At 40.2% G+C, this 20,627-nt stretch overlaps 1 protein-coding gene across 1 annotated transcript in view; it reads right to left on the bottom strand.

The window, feature by feature from the left end:
- Positions 1 to 20,627, bottom strand: part of TNS3 (tensin 3) — a gene marked incomplete at its 3' end in the record, with an annotated part of 78,818 nt that overhangs the window by 18,721 nt on the left and 39,470 nt on the right. The window contains exons 5-16 of the mRNA XM_010172102.2: positions 20,483 to 20,535; positions 19,513 to 19,684; positions 17,548 to 17,598; positions 16,990 to 17,112; positions 14,977 to 15,041; positions 12,779 to 12,862; positions 10,729 to 10,841; positions 9,551 to 9,611; positions 9,339 to 9,414; positions 8,302 to 8,431; positions 6,650 to 6,715; positions 3,801 to 3,905 (exon numbers count right to left, since the gene is read on the bottom strand). Coding sequence (XP_010170404.1) covers positions 3,801 to 3,905; positions 6,650 to 6,715; positions 8,302 to 8,431; positions 9,339 to 9,414; positions 9,551 to 9,611; positions 10,729 to 10,841; positions 12,779 to 12,862; positions 14,977 to 15,041; positions 16,990 to 17,112; positions 17,548 to 17,598; positions 19,513 to 19,662 — 1,024 coding nt within the window. The remainder of the gene's footprint in view (positions 1 to 3,800; positions 3,906 to 6,649; positions 6,716 to 8,301; positions 8,432 to 9,338; positions 9,415 to 9,550; positions 9,612 to 10,728; positions 10,842 to 12,778; positions 12,863 to 14,976; positions 15,042 to 16,989; positions 17,113 to 17,547; positions 17,599 to 19,512; positions 19,685 to 20,482; positions 20,536 to 20,627) is intronic.

Genomic DNA, 20,627 nt, shown 5'->3' with positions numbered 1-20,627 from the left:
AGCGAAGTGTTTGTTTTAACAATAGTATCTCTTACTCACTATGCCAAGTAATAATCCTGAAAATTAACACTTGTTGAGAACGAAAAAACCCCTCAACAAAAGACAAGTCAAACCTCTTCCATTTACTTCTTCCCTCTGCTCAGGAGCTTTTTTTTTTTTTTCCCCCCAAAAACTAGTTGTCATTTGGTATTTGAGAGAAAGAGAGCAATATTACTAAGTGTAAAGCATATGAAACGTTCTTCAGGGAGTGGGAAGGGATTACTTGTTTCTTTCAACTTTCTATTCCCATAGAAAGTACTTCATCCTCATTCATCACTACTCCCCCTCTCCCTGCCCCAAAATGCCATAATTACAAGTGGTAATTGCTTTTGCTAGTTTTTGATGATAATAGCAATTAAGCCCACATTAGTTTAGTCCATCCCTTCACTTCAGATTACTCCCAAAATACTGCTGTGAACAATCCCAAACCCCAAACCAGTCCCAATATAAAGGGGATACATGCGACCTCAGCAATCAAAAGGAAGACAGTGAAGTGCAGCTGAAAGCATGTGAGCTATGATACCCAAGTTATAAACAGAAAGACATGATTATCGAGAGGGATCAGGACACATCTAAATCTCTCAACACAACAGAAGACACTACTCATTTGTGGCCACAGGTGGTACATCTTTATGGGCAACTTGCTACCTTGCAGCAAATGAGCAACCTTTTGTAGATCCACACACATCTATTGTATGATAAGCCATACCTTAAGGCCAAAAAAAAAAATGGAGAGAGTACTCAGCAAGATCAAAAGTCACTTCTGTTCCTTCCTGCCCACAAAACACACACAAGACTTGACGAGTACCATGACTTTAAAACCACAAGAAAAACAATGGCAACTATCTCAGACTTCTACATGGCAGCGGGAAGACCTGATTCTTGTGGTTCCAAACCCCATGCTTGGCTGCAGACCTTTAAATCAGCATTAATGGCAGTCTCCGTGCTAACGTACCGCTCCAGGAGGAGGAAGTCTAATACAAACTTAGAATTAGAAACGTAATAAAATCTTCACTCTGTTATGGAGGACCGTTAGCACAACATACAAGAGTGACTTCCCAAGGGATCCGAGGAGAAAGAGTAGTTATGAGAAGCAGTCCAAATCATTTATTGCTTTCCAAGTGTCAAAATTCCTGTAGTGTTAAGAATGAGAGATACAGAACTAAATCCACAGGGCAAACTGTCCAAAGCCTGGCTATTTTCAACACAAATGTATGCAGCCTGACTACCATCAAAGGCCTCAAGAACATTTAAAAGGCAATTGCTTCTGTCTGCAATACTGTATCACGCCAACAAACCAAGATACTTTGGGTACATTTTTCTTTTATCATGTCCTTTCATCTTTTGTTCTTTTGGTAACAAGGCCAAATAGGTGTAGGATTTCAAAAGAGACATACTGCTTTCTTGTTCACTTCTAATTTTACATTTCAACACATCAGCTTGGAAATAGCCATTCTACACACGTACACCTATAAAGCAAATCCTGTTCCTTTCACAAAGCTCTGCTGTAGCCTTTCTGACCACCTTCATCTGGAATTTCATAGGCACACATTTTTTTAAATTAACCAAAAGCTGTATTACTGTAATACTGGAATCATCTGTCACACTCACATCTCATATTATTCCTGTTGAAATTCCTGTGGGAAAACAGGTACAAGCAAAACTGTGAAGACCGGTTCCTACACAAGGCCAGGAGTTTAACAAGACATGGAGTAGATCTGAAACAAGCACTCAAGATGAGACTTCCCTGCATCTTAAACATACTACCACTATTATGCAGACTTTCAGATGCACCACATCTTGTACCTTCATTTCTTCCTCAGGTACAGAAAATATTTTCTCTTTGCTTTCAGGACTGTAGCTGAATGCTTCAGACTCTAAGGTCTCTTGCCTGTGGTGAAAACTAGGACTCAACACATCTTTTTAATTCAAAAGCACGACGTTGAACCGCTGTAACAAATCATAAGAGAAGTCTGTCCCGATGTTTAGAAATCCCGCATAAAAGAAGACCTAAGCAAATGCCATTCCGTTGCTGAGCATCACAGGATAACACCCTGACTCTTAAAATGGTTGCTTGAGAAAAGAGTATCTGGATACATCTCATGTTCTTATGACATACTCCCCTGCTTCAGCTCCAGTGATTTCTCTGCAAATGCACAATAAACATCTCAGTATCTATGCTAACACTTCATATTTATGTTCTATCTCAGGTAATTAAAAATATATCACACACACAAATTACACACAAAAGCCTATTAAGTGGCACGTATGATTCCTGAACACCAGGAAAACTAGCTAATTGTACTTGTGAATGGTCAGTGACCAGGGCTTCTACGAGACACAAGCAGCATACAGCTCTGTATCTTCCAGCAGCGTTCTGCCTACACAATGATCTCTGCTTTCCATTTCCTGTCCTGATGCAGTTGCCTACAATGCAATGCATGAGGATGGGAAGGTCAAATCCAGCTATCCAATCAATCTGAACAGTTAAAAAAATATTTGACATTAATGCATTGCTTGCTGAGGGCTATGTATATACAAAGGAGGGGAAAAGGATGGGGGGGAGAGGGGAAGGAAGCAAATGATATGGAAACATTCTGGAAATGGAGACATCCTCTTCAGCCAAGATTTAGTCTCTCTGCTCTGACTCCTGAAAGACACTGCACAGCCTTATCCAACTATAAAGCCTCTCATGGCTCCCTATGGAATGCTCTACGTGCTCCAAAATGACTGTTCTCTTCCCACCTTCTATTTTCCTCTAGTTTTCTGTGGATTGGAGTCTGCTGTGGATTAGGAAAGACTCCTGGTACAAGAGTGTACAAGGGTCAAGCTTCCAGTATGCCTCTGCCCCTAAAACCCTTACGGATGTAGTCATTATGTGGTCAGTGCTGAATTCAGGTTATCAAAATCAACGGATGCTGAGCCCAGAGAGCAGCTCATTAAATGTCCTAGCTCTACCTCTCACTCATTTCGTAACAGGAGAGTTGTAAAAACAAGAATTTTGGCGTCCATTCAATACCTTCTCTCATGTTTTTACTTGCAACAATGTCAGGCTTGCATGTGCACTGAGGTGTGCAGACACAGGTGTGACACTCCGAGTCCTTACTGAAAACTATATCCATTAAAAGCACAACCTTCACCCAAGCAAAGCATCAGGAAAGCATCCATCCTGGAGCCACAACCTGAAGGCAGCTACTGGAGCCTTTCATCTTCTGCATGAATCAGCAGATTATAGAAGAAAAATCTCAGAAATAAGAGGTCAGTTCAGAAACAGGTAAATTTATTAGGGGAAATATGCAACTGTGCACATCCTCTGCTGTTTGTTTAGCCATAACTTTGCGGTCTAGCACACCTCCTGCAACACTGCAGATAACGTAGTTACAAGTACCAAAGGGTACAAACTCACTGCATCATTTTGTTGTTAAATTCTGTTTGTTTGTTAAAATTCTGTATTAGGATTCCAACTAGAACCAAAAAAAAAAATTCTAAGCAAATTTACAAATAATAAAGTATCTGGTATCAACCAGTTGAGTCTCAGTTCAATTCAGCGCATTAGCAAGAATCTCTCAGAAACAGCTACTATAGCTCAGCTTGCTTTCCATGAGAGCAACTAAAGCGAAAGAGGGAAGGGCAGACAGCTGCTTAACACATCAGTGAAGTTGCATCAGGTTCAAGCAAATAAGCTCTCCTTCCTCCCTGTCAAACGCTCTGGCACCGTTGCAAAAGGTTTTGCCTTGGTCTCACGTGACAGAATTACTCACCTTCCCCATCAGGGCTCATATTTTCATAGGAATCCCAGCGTATTAGTGGGTCTGAGGTATTGTAATCAACTACCACTCCATGGTCATTCTGAAGGTGTTCACATCCTGAAAAATAAACACCTGTTTGAGACCAAAAATTACCATAGCCACGTTTATAATGATACACATGCACGTATGCATGTGGCCTTCTGGCAGGAGTGTGCTCCTCAAACTGCAATACCATATTCTGAAATGTAAGTAGCAGCAATAGGGGAAGAAAGGTTACAGATCTATATAAGCTAAAAAAAGCTGAATTTATATTTCACTACACAAGGTATAAGCAGAGAATTTTACCTGGAGCTTCTTGATGATGATGATGTATCTCTGCTAACTTGGATCAGCCCTAAACTCCACTGACAGAGACGACCCACCCAGCCCTACAGGCAGGCATAATAAAACACGGGGCTTTTCAGAGGGAAACCACGAGCTCTATAAAGGGGTGGTACTAAAGGAACGATAAAACCAGACTTTGTTACACATTACCACTCTGATACCAGAGCAACTCAGCACTGAGGATCAATAGGGACATCTGAAAACTGTCACTCCGTGTCCCTCACAGTTCCCCCATGGTGCCACCTAGGCTGTTGCAACCATTCTCCAGGCTCCTGGCAGAACCTGAGATCTGGCATTTTGCTGTCAATGTGCTTGGCTGCACCTAAATACACTCTGCCAAACATACCTGGAATTTTCAGCAGTAGCCCATGTTTCTGTGCCCTTCACAAGGCATCAGATAATACTGAGCATTTAAACGTATTCCATGAGGAATTTAGGTGTGGTCCAGTGATTCAAAAGCAAAGCATAAGCATCAAGAACTCATGACCTTGGACTTGGCTTTGACATGGATTGAAATCAAATTGGTTTTTTGCCATTACTTCTCTATCCAGACTAAGGAACAAATAAATCCTCCGCTATCAACTCTCTGGCTGTGTCTGGAGAAGCAAGTCCTACTGTAAATTGTTCTAAAGCAGCAGAGTGTTAGGCACATGCTGTGACTTTCAAAGCAAGGATAGTTCAAATTAGGAGGACAGGAATGCTATGGTCCTGTACCTTTGGGTGCCAGCAGAAAAAAGCCACCAGCAGAGAGCTTCTGCGATGATGTTTGTCACAGGGCAGACTTACGAAGTTTGTTACCTAAATATTTAGATGCCTCATCTTCTCGGCAAGTGCATTCTTTCTTAAAAACTGCACTGCAGTCAGTTATTTTCTAGAATCCTGGGTCCAGTTTTGAGCTACACAATACAAGAAAGACAGAAATGAAGTGAAGCAAGCTGAGGGGAGGGCCACCAGGGTGGTCAGGACTGAAGGACCTGCCCTGGGAGGAAAGGCTGAGGGATCAGGGTTTCTTCAGTCTGCAGGTGAGATGGTCTTGCGGGGAACCTGACAGCTCCCCAAAAGCCCACAGGGGACACAGAGCCAGGAAGGAGCATGGTGAGAGGACAACAAGGAACAGGCATAAACTGAATTTAGGTAAGTTTAGAGTCCATCAAAGGAAAAAAGAAATTCACTGTGAGGACAGTTGGACATTGGAACAGTCCACCCGTTGAGGCTGAGAAGTCTCCATTCTTGGAGGTTTTCAAGATTTGACCGGGCAAAGCTGTGGGCAGCCTGGTCTGATCTCATACACGGCTCTGCTTTCAAAAGAGGATGAATGCTCAAGTTACTCTATGATTCCGTAATATTTTCAGATGTGTAAGAGTCATTTTACCAAAACTGTAAATAAATATTTCAAGGTGAACTCTTCTTCCTAGCCAGTCATCTCTTGGACAGCAACTGAATACAAATTTCCAATTACTTAGAACCTTACTTTCCAACAACTTGGAGCCTGCTAAAATACACACCTCTGATTTGCAATCTAAGGAAGGAGACTTGAAAAAATTTTGATTCTTTTTCAGACACATCAGTTGGCGTCTCTTCAAGCATTTACTATCCAGAAATGTTTAGAATAAACTGTACAAATTTACTTATAGAACTGGGGGTTTTTTATATGGCTTCCCAACAGGCTAAGTGAGATCTTCGTGTTCAGCTGGACAGAATCCAACTTCTTACTGGCTTCTACTACAAGTTTCTAACTGATCAAACTGGTGGGGGGGAAGGAAAGGAAAACATGCAATTCACAAGACACTGAAGGTGAATGTGTACGAGACAGTTAAGAATATTTGGTTTTCATTCAGTCTCAGGCAGAATCCATACTTTTTGGAACACCATAAAATAAGTAAGAACAGATCCATTAACAGAATTAAACTGCAATATAAAGTATTGTTTTAAATTCCTATTGCGGGTCATAATTATCTATGATCTTAGACATATTACAACAGAATTCTGGAGGTATACAGGATATACCCTACAAGCCAACTCCAGAGCAGACACACTTCCAACAAAATTATAGCTGTATCTCTCTATGCTAAACTGAACACAGTCCAAACTTCACCACTGCAAACATCATCAGTTATGACAACACTCAGAAAAGATTATGGGATAGGCCACTGCTGTCACTTATGTCAGGCCAAGCTACCTATACTATCCATGTTTTACACAGATATATAAATGTTTTCTACTAGTCGTCAGCAACTGTTCTGCTATAGTTTTAAACCAAAATGTGATCACTCCTATGCTGATATAAATGCAGATTCTTCATTAAATTCTTCAAATTTAAACCAGTAACTATATTATATATTGTAACAGTAAAGTTGCATTTCAGATCTTCTACAAGATAAGTGGAATAAAAGAGGGAAAAAGGATTTAAAAATATATATGTATTTCAATGTGGTTTATTTTTCAAACTAAGCATATTTTTTCATCTGTTAACCCACCTTGAATTTTCTCTGGAGTTCCTGAAAACACTAATTCCACTTTGCCGTAATCAGGGAAACGGTCATCTGAAAACAAAGGATAGTATTTCAGCAAGCTGTCTTCAGGAAAAGCAGCTCCAGGGCACTCGGAAATAAGGATTCTCCATGGCTATTAATACACGTAACCTCATCACACTGCCCTTCTCACTGGCAGTTTAGTGATTTGCTTCTGGAAGAGCCACATTCTTTGTTGCACACATTCTCCAGAAAAGACCACGTCTAAGTGTCAGCTGGAGTTTTGTTCACTCCCAAGAACACTCAAGAGCAGAAGTGATGTACAGTTCCCAAAAAAACAGACAAGGTTATGACTTTCGCTTTTAAAGGAAAACACACCAGGAGCAAACAAAAATTGTTCCCTATATTGGCTAAACTGCAAGACTTGACCACAAAACTTTTATGTAGCCATATGTTGCAGGAAAATATGTTTGACTGTAGTTTGCTAGTAACATTGGGTGAGGGAGTTACAATCCTGCATATAAACATAAAAATAAAACCGAAGTAATAATGTGGAAAATACAAAGACTGGCAAAACAGATTTTCAAATGTGTCTGAAAACTTAGTTTCCATTTCTGGATATTCTGAAGCACATTAAGAGATCTTCATACGGAAGCAGACTAGGTCACAAACCCAGTATCAGACTCTGACTGTTCTCATCAGCCAAAAAAGGGATCAGCTTAGCTCATCTTAATTCCTGTAATGGTGACTAACAGAGTCACCATTTTAAACAAACGTCTGTTCTTTTTACAAATGTGACAGCAGGCAATGAGGACTATGTATGAGTATCTGAATTATTTTAACAAGTTAACTTATTTGAGAAGCTTTTCTTCTCATTAGGGGTTTACCTATGTTACATGCTATGAGTTAACTACAACCAAGAGCATCGTGGGCAGCAAGTCGAGGGAAGGGACTGTCCCCCGCCAGCTCCGCTCTCTTGAGACCCCACCTGAAGTGCTGCCTCCAGCTCCGAGGCCACCAACAGCAGAAGGACATGGAGCTACTGGAGCCAGTGCAGAGGAGGCCACGAGGATGATGCGAGGGGCTGGAGCAGCTCTGCTGTGAGGACAGGCTGAGAGAGTTGGGGCTGTTCAGCCTGGAGAAGAGAAGGCTCCGGGGAGACCTTCTAGCAGCCTCCCAGTACCTGAAGGGGCACCAGGAAGAGTGGGGAGGGACTTCGGCCAAGGGCAGGGAGTGACAGAACAAGGGGTGATGACTTGAAAGTGGCAGAGGGGAGATGGAGCTGAGATGTGAGGAAGAAATTGTTTGGTGTGAGGGTGGTGAGACACTGGCCCAGGTTGGCCAGAGAAGCTGTGGCTGGTCCTCCCTGGAAGTGTTCTCGGCCAGGTTGGATGAGGCTTTGAGCAACCTGGTCTAGTGGAAGGTGTCCCTGCTGATGGCAGAGGGGTTGGGACTGGATGAGCTTTAAAGTCCCTTCCAACCCAAACCAGTGATTCTACGAACTAACACAAAGCAGCTTCCCTTACCCTAAAAAGGGGGATGGAAAAAAACAGGAGAATCCTTTTGAAAACAGGTCCTGAAGACGATCATCACACACACAGGCACACTCATGCACCCCTGCACACATATGCATCCAACCAAGCACAGAAGGCAAGTACCTTTGTTGGCATTGTCCAAATCCTCCTTGCCAAACACCAGCCCATGTCCTTGAATGGCTCCAGTGTGGAACTGAAGGCGAAAAACCACATCACGAGTAGCTGACCGGTACTTTTTGTGATAACACTTCAGCTAGAAAGAGAGAGAAAAACACATCAGGAAATAATTCCTTACAAATCGGAACAATCGTGTGTGTACGTGGCAGCTGGTAAGTAAAGCAGCCACAGCGCCATTGACTGCAGACACCTGTGATGTTGTAACGAGCAGGGTATGTATTATCCATTCCTTCAAAATTATACAGGCCCAAGGCAAGATACTTCTGCATGTGTAAAAATAATAATTACTATTTTCATCGCTATCAGTCACCAATTAGTCGATTATGATTCAGAATCACAACGGCTGTCAGTACGATGTTGGAATGCTGACTTGTATCCATACTTTCTCGGTACCAAATTAACGTAAAACTGAATTTAGGCACACCCACTTAAAAATAACTGAAGAATATGTGGAGATTTTAGAAGCAAGCCTGCCAGCTGATTACATCTATTTTAGAACTGTTTAAAACCCTACTCTAGTGTTGATAGGATCTTGCTTTATGTTACTGTGGGAAGTTGGCACCAGTTTTGACACCTTGGCTAGAACACCACAGACCTCTGTAAAAACAACATCTAGTATAAATTTCAGCAGCTGAAGGTGAACACAATACACCTACTCTCTAACACCACCTTGCCTCAGACTAGACCTATGGATATTTTATTTTTGTAGAGAAAACAGTCATATAGGTCTTACTGCACTTGGTGATGCTGTAAAACGGGAATGCAGAGAGCAATTGGTTTGGCTCCTAAAAACCAAAAATAGTTTGGGTTTTATAAGAATTTTGATTACAAAACTCAAGGATGATGATTAAATTAACTTAACATATTTTGTAGTTTGTCTGACACCATTTGCTCAATTTATTTTTTACAAGAACAGAAAACAGGTCAGAGACTGTAAACTAAATGGCACAGTGCTAGATTTTCATTCCATACAATTAACTTACCATAATATCTCCCTTCAAAAGCTGGGCAGGGTCTATAGCAATGCAGATTCGGCTTTGATTTTCTGGCCCTACGCTACTTAACGGGAGAGAAAGAAAAAACAAAATTTATAGTTTAAATAAACAAACAAACAAACAAAAAAAAGAAGTGTAATTCTGCAATTATGGGAATTAAAACCTGGATTCCAACATAAAGGAAAATGCTTATGACTTACTATATTCCAGATGTATAAACTGGTTGCATAGCCTGGTATAACTTCAGAAAAGGCCGGCAAGCTGAAAAGAAGTCAACAGAAAAGACTGGTTTGTAACTGTTTTATCTGAGTATTACAGCTAGGAAGCTTCATATGCACATCCAGACTGAGCAGAGTGGCACACAAGTGGCACAACATTTACTGTCAAAATATCCTTCAAAGCAAAATTGTCTTTGACAGATTAATTTTCCTCCAAAAAAGTATTTGATTATATTTTAAGAAAAAGTCACTTTTTCCCAGATCTTTATAGATGACTTCCAAAGTGGGGAGGAGGAGATTTTAAAGGATTCCAGTAAGGAAAGAAATAGGGAACACTTTGTTCCTTACTAAACATCTGTCTGCTTGTCTTTCCACTTCTTCTGCAGAAAACAAAATTATTAAGTGAAGAGAATGGCCAAAACAAAACACAAAAACAAACCCCAAAACAAATTAAAAATCATTTTCAAAGTTAAACAAAGTGTTTGATCTACAGTTTTGTTTCAAAACTAATGAGTCCCTTAAATTTGTCACTACAACAAACAATATCTTGTCTTTGTTGAAACAGTTAGTTCAGAAATAAAACCAGACTAAACAGCAATGACCATGGAAGTGTTGCAAATTCACACTGCTGATGTTTCAAAAGACAGGTGCTATTTAACTCCTGGATGATAAGAATACAGAGTTATACCCCTTACTACGCTCTAGCACAGTATCTTCATTTAGTGTTTTAATTTTAAAGCCACTTACAGCAGGCAACCTTAGAAGCACACCACATCCATATGGCTTTTCTACAGAAAATCCAATCTCCAAACAGAAAAGAGATTAGATTTGTGATTACATTTATTTCCTAAACAAGGAGGAAACGCCAGTGAAAGGTGACCAGGTTCTCAGCTCTTTAGGACTGGGATCACAACTGTTCAGAAACCAGGCAGACATGAAGAGCATCAACTCTTCATTTAATAAAGGATAAGAATTTTATTCCACCTGCTGTAAATTTTACTCATGATATTTCTCTTCTCCTGGTTCTTTTATTGATAATATTTAGACTGATACCAAGAAGCATCACCTCTACTTTGAGATTCATGCAGGCTTTTTGGAAAGCTCCAAAATGAAACAAGACTTTGAGCCTAGACTTGGATAGGAAAAGTTAAGCAATTTACCTCCTCCAGCATCAAAGCTTGGGATGCCATGAAGGATAACATAGTGCAGGAAAAGAGGGGTTGCATTCATTTTCACAGATCCAGAGAGAAGGCCACTTAAGAATTGTACATATCTAAAAGCACAAAATTTATCTGAATTAAATAAAAACAGTAATACAACCATATCAGGGAAATACATTTTTTTATACATTAATATTTCTAGGCCATGGGTAGTGAGTAGCATTGTGACATCACCCATAACTCCAGAAAGAAAAATCTTCACATGAAAAGACAATTATTAAATCCACGGCTGCTGCATTACTCTTGTTGATGTCTCCATTTCAGTTGTTTACATGACTACTCTAAGAAAGGAGCTAGCAGAGACAGTAAAGCCCAGCATTTTGGCACACATTTCTAGTTGCACCTGAAGGTCTCAACGGGCTTTCATGGCAGCATGACATGGGTCTCCCTCTGGTTCCAGTGAAGAGCATTTCATTAAAACAAAAGCAAGAAGTGCCCATATCAGAAATCTCAGTGTTAAGGTCAATGCAGGCAAATAACATCTCCATAATGAGAAGTGATCTCATTCAGCACTGAACAGAGGAAGACTACCCATAGCAACGTGAAAATCGTTTTAGTTCTGGTATTTAATACTTAGTTTGGTCACAAGCTCACGAGCAAGTACATGCAAGTGAACATCACTGCAGCATGGGTTCAACAAATTCCTCCCATCTCCAACAACACAGGAAAATCAGTAGTTTCTAGTTTTTCTGCTGGCTTTGAGTCCCTTTTTCTTCCATACCCATGACACAACTTTCATTTAACTTCACTCTCAGGAATGCACAGAAAAAAGAAATTCACCTCTTTTTCCCCCTTTCACACACAGATCTTAGTAACTAATCTCCTGGTAACACCACAACTAAAGATATCTACCCAACAACTACAGCTTTACTACCCCAGAATGGGGCTTCTGGTGGTTTAAAATAGGTTTCATTCTATAGATGGCTAGCAAAGCTCATTTTATTTTCAAATGTTAAGACAAGACAACACATACATCCAGGCATAAAACTGGGGGGGGGGGGGGGGGGGGGGGGGGACAGTTGGGTCAAAAGCTTAGTATTAAAGTTCACGGTATCTTATCTCTAATTCCCACGGGTTTTGTGTGAAAAAAAAAAAAAAAAAAAAAAAAGGTGTGCAGGTCACCAAATGGGTTCAAGAAGTAACTGAAAAGTTTTTCTCATTTAGAGATTAACAGAATCAAATGCCTTATGCTTGTTGTTACTCCTTATTTTTCTAGTTTAATTACTAGAAATTATCCTTTAAAACAACTTCTAAAAAACCTACTGTATACGTGCTGACTAAAAATAAACAGTAATTACTAAGTTGAATCCCTTAGGTATTTTATGTTTCTAAAAGAAGATTCACCTATATCACAATTATTTGTCTGATGGATATCAATCTCTTTTGGTACTGAATCCTTCACTACCTCTCGTCAAAGTGAGGTAAGTAGTGAAACCCAGAGCTATCCATTTTCCAAACTGCTTGCTTTGAGTCCTAACTCAACCTTATTCGTGCAGACAGACTGAAAAAGGAAAGCATCCGGACAGACAGAATGAACAACGCGTGCTTTGACAAACATGTACCAGTGTGGACATGGGGCAGATGCATAATCTGCAGCTCCTCCAAACAAATGGAAATAAGATCTTTATTGCACACTAATCAACCCACATTCCATACACATCTATGCCACAGGAAAATGAGTTTATTATTATCTTGGAGTAATCAAGAAATTGATTGTGACATCTCTTTTTGTTAACAAACAATGCAGTAAGAACACATGTAGATAACAGTGTGGTACAAAGGGTCTTATCTGTCTGGGCTACGTGCAGGAACTGAAGCAGAGAGCTCATCAGTCAAGAAAGATTAATACAAGATAAACTGCTTAGAGCTGAGGAATCACTGCAGGAGCTTGTGGAAATAGCCTTCACATAGCAGGGGAGGGAGTAAGGGATGGGTGCAGAAGATAACGAAGACATTTCTTATTGGTATGAATTAGAAACAAATTAAATACCTTCTTTGGGATGGCTGCATTAAAGCTGAAACTTTATCATCAAAGAATTTCTTCATAGCAAATCTGTCTAGAGCCTGATCAGCACTGTCAAAACAGAGACACAGATACCATGTTATTCCGGTTCAGGGTTATCTTGGAAATTCAGCAGGTTGCTGCTTGAAATATGCCAAAATATTTGGAAGGAAAAAGAAGGAAAGGAAGGAAAAAGAAAAGAAAGAAGCACCTAACTAGCAACTCTGGCACTTGCAGGTCAGACAAGAATGTTTTTTTCCACTGGCACCTCCTCATTCCACACCTTAAGGCAGTTTATTACTGGAAGCAAAGCACCTACTCCCTTATTCAATTAACTGGGTTGCACATTTCCAACGTGAATATGTTAAAGACAGAATGCAATGAACTTCAGCAAAGCCAAGCAGCTCAGGTTGCAAAAGAAGGATACTTGCCATCATTTCCCAAGAGTGCCACTGGGAATAGTTACCAGCTATTACAAAGAATTCCACCTGCCCTTGTTCAATTTGACAGCACTTTATTCATTCCTAAATGAGAAAATCGGGTCTTGATAACACATCACCCAAAGGGGTTTGCATCATGAGGCTTTTTTGCTAAGCCTAGATTTGCTGGCACATGCATGCAGGCAATGAGGAACTTCAGTGTGAGCATCCTCAGAGTCCTCCAGCATGGTTTCTAATCCAGCAGCTGGCACTCTCAACAGCAGCACCCACAGCCACTCCTCCTGCGGTGAGGCTGCTGTGGCCCACTTTGAAGAGCCTTGGTAATGCTGGGGATATACTAATCCTAGTTGAGAAACTTCCCCAACCTCATTCTTACACAGAAAAGTGAAGTTTTGGATAGAAGCTGACAGATATTTTGAAATTTCAAGGAGGGCTTCCAAACTCACTTCTCCCATGCAACCTCACCGGAGGAATCCTGAGAGTGTTTGGGGTAAAAGACGAGACCTTTCATCACGGGGCTGTACAGCCATGCCCAGGTGCTGTTCCCTTACGGCATGACTAACACCTCCTTACAGCCAGGTACCACCAAGGCTGCAACACAGGGATGACAGCACAGTTCTGTACTATCCTCACCTGAGAGGTTCTGTCATTCACAATACTGCTCAACAAAATATTATAAAATCGTGGCAACCGCTGTCCCAATTACTACTTGAAGACAGATGTATTTGTTTTTTCAGCACATATTGGTGCGTATAATGCATTTAATTTCCTAGTCTACAATTAGCTGTCTATCAGGCTCACCAGAGTGAACACAGATTATTTTCCGAGATGCTGGTTTTACTGAAAATGATGAGTAATTTACCATCAGCCTACAGCAATTCAGAATCCACTACAGTACTGGATCAAATCTGTAACTGAGACTGGTGCAAATTCAGAACCACAACCGATTTAACCATGGCCTTCACAGCGCGTTTTTAATACTTTTATATATGTATACATAAGAGACCAAGGGAAAACGATTTGATTAAAAACCAAATTAAAAACCCCAAAACAAAACACATTTCATCCTTTTGAGACCATTTATCAATTTTTACCATTGTTGACATAAATTGTCAATTGTAATTTCATAATTTGAGCACTCCAAAAGAAACAATTAAAACCGAGTAATCAGACGCGTATTGTTTGAATTGACTGCAAAATGAAGTCTAGATTATCTCTTAAACTGCATTCTGCAGTAGATTAATTTCAGCTTTGCAGACATTCAATCAAAGCATTAATCTGCTTTGATTAGTGTCTAGAAATTCCCTATTCAAATATTGATTCCAGATTCCAATAACTATTTTCCGTAAGTACTTTATTAAGAGTTTCAAAATTCAAAAGAGGCAACTTGATGGATGTGGCAAATAAATGAGTTTAACAGAATAATGAATAAAATTATATTAAAATTGTTTATTGGCACATTTCTTCATTCATCTCAAAAGACCCTTTAGAGAATTTTCCCACAGAATCACTGAATATCTCAGATTAGAAGGGAGCTCAGGGTGTCACCTAGTCCAATGTCCAGCTGAAAGCAGGACCACAGGAAAACTGTCATAAAAGCAGGTGGTTTTAAAATGTGCTCCAAGGCTTTCATCACAAAACCTAACAAACTAACTGGCTGACAAACAGTACAACAATTCAAAGACATCTTTTTCTGATGTTTCCTTAAGCGTAAAGAACACACAACGTGCATTATTCACAACTTACCTTGCAGAAACGTTGGTGAAGTGCATATACGATGATATGACTACGCCAATCCTTCCTTTGCCCCCCTGTATTAGCAAAATTAGAATGACAACTTATTTATTACATTATCAGGCATTACTTTATTTAAGACCTACACTAAACAAAACTTGAGTTCAGTGACCTGAGCTCCTGTGTTGCTGGAAAGGTGGAAATGCTACGCAGCAGCTTGTCTGTCTATGCACGCTGGCTAACAAGCGACATAAAAAACACTAAGCAGGATTTCTACATGCATGCCTGTCAAGTCTTACTGATCAAGTCAAAATTATTTTAAAAAACAGTAATATTTTGACCAGTAGTAGCAACATTGTATCAAGTATTCTAATTTTATATTACTTTTCCAGAGATCATTCAAGACAAGTCTAGACAGTGCTGTAATTTCTGGCATTAAATGCTATAAAGTACCCCTTTTGGAAAGCACGAGTTTCTGACAGGTTTGGGCATTTTTACCTCCCCAACACCTGAGATTTATAACAACTTCTATTTATTTTTCTATGCATAATTTAAAAAATGTTCCAAAAATCTTATCAAATAATTTACATAACACAAATACAATTTACCAAGCAGTAATTCTCCCAGATTTCAAAACACTTGTAGTCTCTCAGCTGATACAAGTAGCTGTATCTGTCTTTGTGGTTGGAAACTTCAAAGTCATTATGCAAAGGCATTAATCAACAACATGCATTACCAATTTGTAAATAAAATACTTTGTCCCATGTCTGGGCCATCCTGCTGGCTAGTCAGAATTCAATAGTGTTTCATACAAACATGGCACTGCCTGCAAGCAGTTCAGGACTGGGGACTACACGCCCTGACCTGAAGAGAAGTTTTGGTTCCATTATCACCCTCATTCTGTTTAGAGTAACATCTGCCAGCGATACAGAGAGAGATTTGCCTCCAGTGTCACCAGCGCAGCTCCCAACTCAGTTCTGAATTCATTTTATCTATATTTAATTAGGGCTTCTCTTTATTTCTCACAATTTCGTTGTGAGTATGCAAGGAGATGTTACGCTGCACAACGGTGGCTTTGCTGTAAGGCACAGCAATGACACTGGCAGTTAGGACCTGTCAGAAGGACTCAATGCTCTCATTTCCTACAACCATATGACAGTCTAAAGGGATGATCCGTGTGATATCTTCACAGCATCACAGACTGGTCTGGGTTGGAAGGGACCATAAAAATCACCCAGTTCAAACACCCCTGTCAGCAGGGACACCTTCCACTAGACCAGGTTGCTCAAAGCCTCATCCAACCTGGCCGAGAACACTTCCAGGGAGGACCAGCCACAGCTTCTCTGGCCAACCTGGGCCAGTGTCTCACCACCCTCACACCAAACAATTTCTTCCTCACATCTCAGCTCCATCTCCCCTCTGCCACTTTCAAGTCATCACCCCTTGTTCTGTCACTCCCTGCCCTTGGCCAAAGTCCCTCCCCAGCCTTCCTGGAGCCCCTTCAGGTACTGGGAGGCCACTAGAAGGTCTCCCCGGAGCCTTCTCTTCTCCAGGTCCATGTCCTCCTTCTGTTAGGCGCCCCAGAACTGGACGCAGTACTCCACATTGCCTATCTTTATCCTGCAACAAAATTCTTGAGTGTCACAGAACACGAAGAGCTTCTAAAAAGTTTGCTGCTGAGCAGGAAAAACCTCAAGCTTCTAAGTATGCTCACGGGAGTAGCGCTGACCTTTAAAGGAAGCAAACTCACACCACTGCATGTACTGGTGTACCACTGCATGTACTGGTGTACCACTGCATGTACTCGGAGCAGAGGGCAGAACCTTAGCTATCAAAAGCAATTTGTAACAAGCACGCACAGTCAGTGGATTTAAGCTTCCTTTAATCACCTGAAGACCTGGCACACTGTTTCCAACATCAAAAACAGACAAAACTTATTTTTTTTTAATGAGTAAGTATAAAGGACAAGATTTTTGAACATGAATGCAAACTGATAGGCAATGTGTATGCACAAAGCTCACTCACTCTGCAGTGGATCACCACCACGTGTTGAGGATCACTGTTCAGCCATGACTCCATAGCCTTGCAGATGGTGCACACCTTATCGAGAGGCGGAGCGTGGAGATCAGGCCACCCCACATCCATGATCTGCAATTAAACATCTAACAGTCACAAAATACTCCTTGACCCTCATACTGCATATTAAAATCTGGCTTCAAACAATGGCAATGGTGAAAAGTCTCCACATTTTTTCCATCCCCAGATAACAGTGTCATTTGAATGCCATGATGTAACCAAAATATGCTTATAGGTCTCTTAAGAGGAAGAAGGGGATTTACTTGGTTTTTTAAAGACACTAATTCTTTTATAAAAACAAAAAATTCCTCCCAAGCCCATCAATCACTAACAAGTAAAAACATTTTTGAAGATCTTGATTTCTTAAAACATTTTAAATTAGAAATTCAGGCATATTATGTTTTCTTACTCTGTATATCAACCCTTGCATAGCTTCAGGGCTTACCAGGCCATTTAAGTTGTACTTAACACTAGAAAGAGATGTATGTTATGGAAGACAACCAATACCTTTGGGTTAAGCTTGGCAAGGTCATATCTCTTTTCAGAGAGGTTTAACACCTGTTCAGAAAGAACAAAAAAAATATCAGCCATCAAGACTTCCTAATTTATGTAGGAAATACCTGTATTTGAAACACACGATAATTACCAGAAACTACAGTGATACAACTTCACATTTCCCTACTGTTTTATTAAACTGATGTTTGAAGTCAGGTAGTGCTAGCAAATGTGTTTTAGGTGTTCAGTTACTGTATGAGGAAACTAGAGATGAAACTAAACACATTTTGAAAAAGGGCAATTAAACTTCTGCTACATTTTATTTGTCTCACATAGTTTTATTTTAGTCAGAGGTATGCTGCAAGACCTGGGCAACATGCAAAATAACTGCATGGCATAAGAATTAACAAAGAAAAATCTGGGAGGGTGGTACAGTCTTAAATATTTTGAGTGCCTAGCAAGAAAATATGAACATTTCACAAGGAAGATATGGCATAGCTATTTAACTATAGCTTAGCCTGGGAGATCTTCCACTTCTTCTGGTAACCCCTTAGACAGTGAGCTATCATACACTTAGTGCTTAATAAGGAACAAATAAGGACGTGTTACTTAACTTGGATGTGCAACCCCATCACAGACACAGTGCAAGCAGCAAGACATTCCACTATCTTTAGGAAAATGTACACTTTTTCAACAATAAATTCATCCAGAGAAAGAAGAAACCCCCAAATTCACAAGGCGCCCAAGAAAACGGCTTCTATTTTAAGCTCCAGAAGGTTCTGGAATCACTCACAATATTAACCAAAAATGCAAAAAAAGTCTGTGTTTTAAACTGATTACTGCTGAGGAGCTAAACAGCAATCAAAAATTCATATGTGCACTGTCCTTATTATTTTGGATGAGGAAGATGTATCAACATTTACAATTAAGACTGTAGTTATCCTTCTAGAAATACCAACTGTAATTTAACAGGAATTAAACCAGACGTGTCTTATACAAACAACTCACAAAAATTTCTGTAATTTTCTATCAGTCTTAATATTTGCAAAACAATCTAGGGCATCTTGAGGACAACAGCTGGTTCATAATGTATCTGTGACCCCTTGGTTTGTGAGCAAAAGAAAACGCATTTAAATTGTTAGGTGGAATCTCTTCAGAAACTAATTTCCACCCTGAGTTAAGTTCATGCTCCTGAAGCTGTGAATTTCATTCTAATTACACTCCAACTAAAAAGACAGTAGAAGGAAAAAGTAATTAAAATACTGGCCTCGTTTTTAAATTCATAGAACCTTCATAGAACAAGTCAAGACAATACATGCCATAGGTTTTAGATGCACTAGCCAGAAAACGGTACAGAAGATTTAAGAGTTTGGGTCATCACTTTAAAAAAAAACCAAAAAACCAAAAAAAACAAACAACAACAAAAAAAAAAACCCTGCACACAGAGCTCATTATAGATTTGCTTAATTCCCTATAGAAAACTACGCAGCAGGAAAAAAATGCCTCTCTATCAATGAATGAGAAAGAGCTGGACAGAACACACAAACAGCAACCCTACTTCTCTATGTTGTTTCACAACGTACAGTAGATACAGCCCAGACATGATGGTGAGAGACCAGATACCCAGCTGAGGATCCAGATGTAGCTGGCTGCTAGAAAAAAGAACATGAATCCACACTGCGAGGTGTGTATCTTTTAAAAGCATGCTTTGGACAATGAAAACGGTCGGTGCAATCATTCTACAGCCTTTCACTACGTGCTGTCACAGCAGAGACTGCAGTGCCACCAGCAGAAAAGTTCTTTTAGTATCTGTCCTTGCCTAACACCACTGAAAATCTGGTTCTTGCTTCCAAAGCTGAAAGGTGGACCAAAGAGGCTTCAGATGAGTAACTTCAGTTTAGAGTGGTATCTGTGGCCCTACAAGTGGTCTTCCTGTGGAACAGAAGATGTATCACAAAAGACTGATCCTGCACATACCAAGTAATTATCTCCATGTTTGGATTTGAGCATTCGGGTTACATCCTGTAAATTGTGGAGGTAAGTTTCCTCAGAACAGCTGCCGGGGAAGGACACAGCGATGATCCGCTCTGTGATGTAAGTGAGGTCAAGTTCATAGCCTTCCTCCATAATGTGATCAAAGTCTGCACTTCTGTGAAGAAATCAGATGTGGCAGCTCAGAACAAAGCAGTCGAGAACAAACACAACATATTAATGAGAAGAAACTGCATCCTGGACTCATGCAGTCAAGCAGCTGATGTTTCCAGTATTTTCATTACAATTACAACTTATTAGATGCCTACAGAGCTCACATTATTCAGTTCAGCACACAAATGGAGTTTGGCAAACATCAGAGTTCTTCACATCTAAACTACAATGAAAAAAATCTCTGCAACCAGTAATACAGAAGAGCAGTAAAATGAATACAAGCAACTGCGACAAACACCAGTGCAACAGATTTGGGAGTTAAGTAGAACGCATATAGGTACTTATGTCTGCACAAATCTCCTTTTCTGCAGAATTCTGCAAATGCTTTACAAACTGGGAGATTCACCAGTGAGCTGTAAAACACTGCAGACAGAGTTACACTGAAGTGAACCCAAAACCAGTCCTCAAACTGCAGCAGACACAGATGTAATGCAATTAATCTCACAGGTTAGTCTACAGACACTGTTTAACAACTTCTTTTCCAGGCTGAGGGCACAACCAGGCATCTTATATTGTCCTTCTTAACAGAATAATCAGAAGATTATAGCCATGAAGTTAAAAGTAAACTCAGCAAATACATCTAGTTGTTTTCTCAGACAGGGATTGTAAAAATGGTCCTTCCAGAGCAGGAGATGTCTTGCAGAAGACTGAACTCACAGAAGTCACAACCACAAATAACAAAACCTAAGCCCACCACAGCATTATGTGACACTGCTCCACCAAATATGAAAGAAATACTTGCCGTGATCCTTTGTCACAACTGAAGGAGGAGTTCTTTGAAGCACTGCTGGAATTCTGGAACAAAGAGAGCAGAATGGTCAACCTGGTACCTTCCTTGCCGCCACTGATGTCAATGTTCCTGCTTTTTTTCCTCATTTATTATGTCC

The sequence above is a fragment of the Antrostomus carolinensis genome, unplaced genomic scaffold (genome assembly GCF_000700745.2).
Source record: "Antrostomus carolinensis isolate BGI_N321 unplaced genomic scaffold, ASM70074v2 scaffold10897, whole genome shotgun sequence".
In the NCBI taxonomy this organism is placed as follows: Eukaryota; Metazoa; Chordata; class Aves; order Caprimulgiformes; family Caprimulgidae; genus Antrostomus; species Antrostomus carolinensis.
Note: the sequence above shows the minus strand (reverse complement) of the source record. Positions and strands in the feature narration are given on the sequence as shown.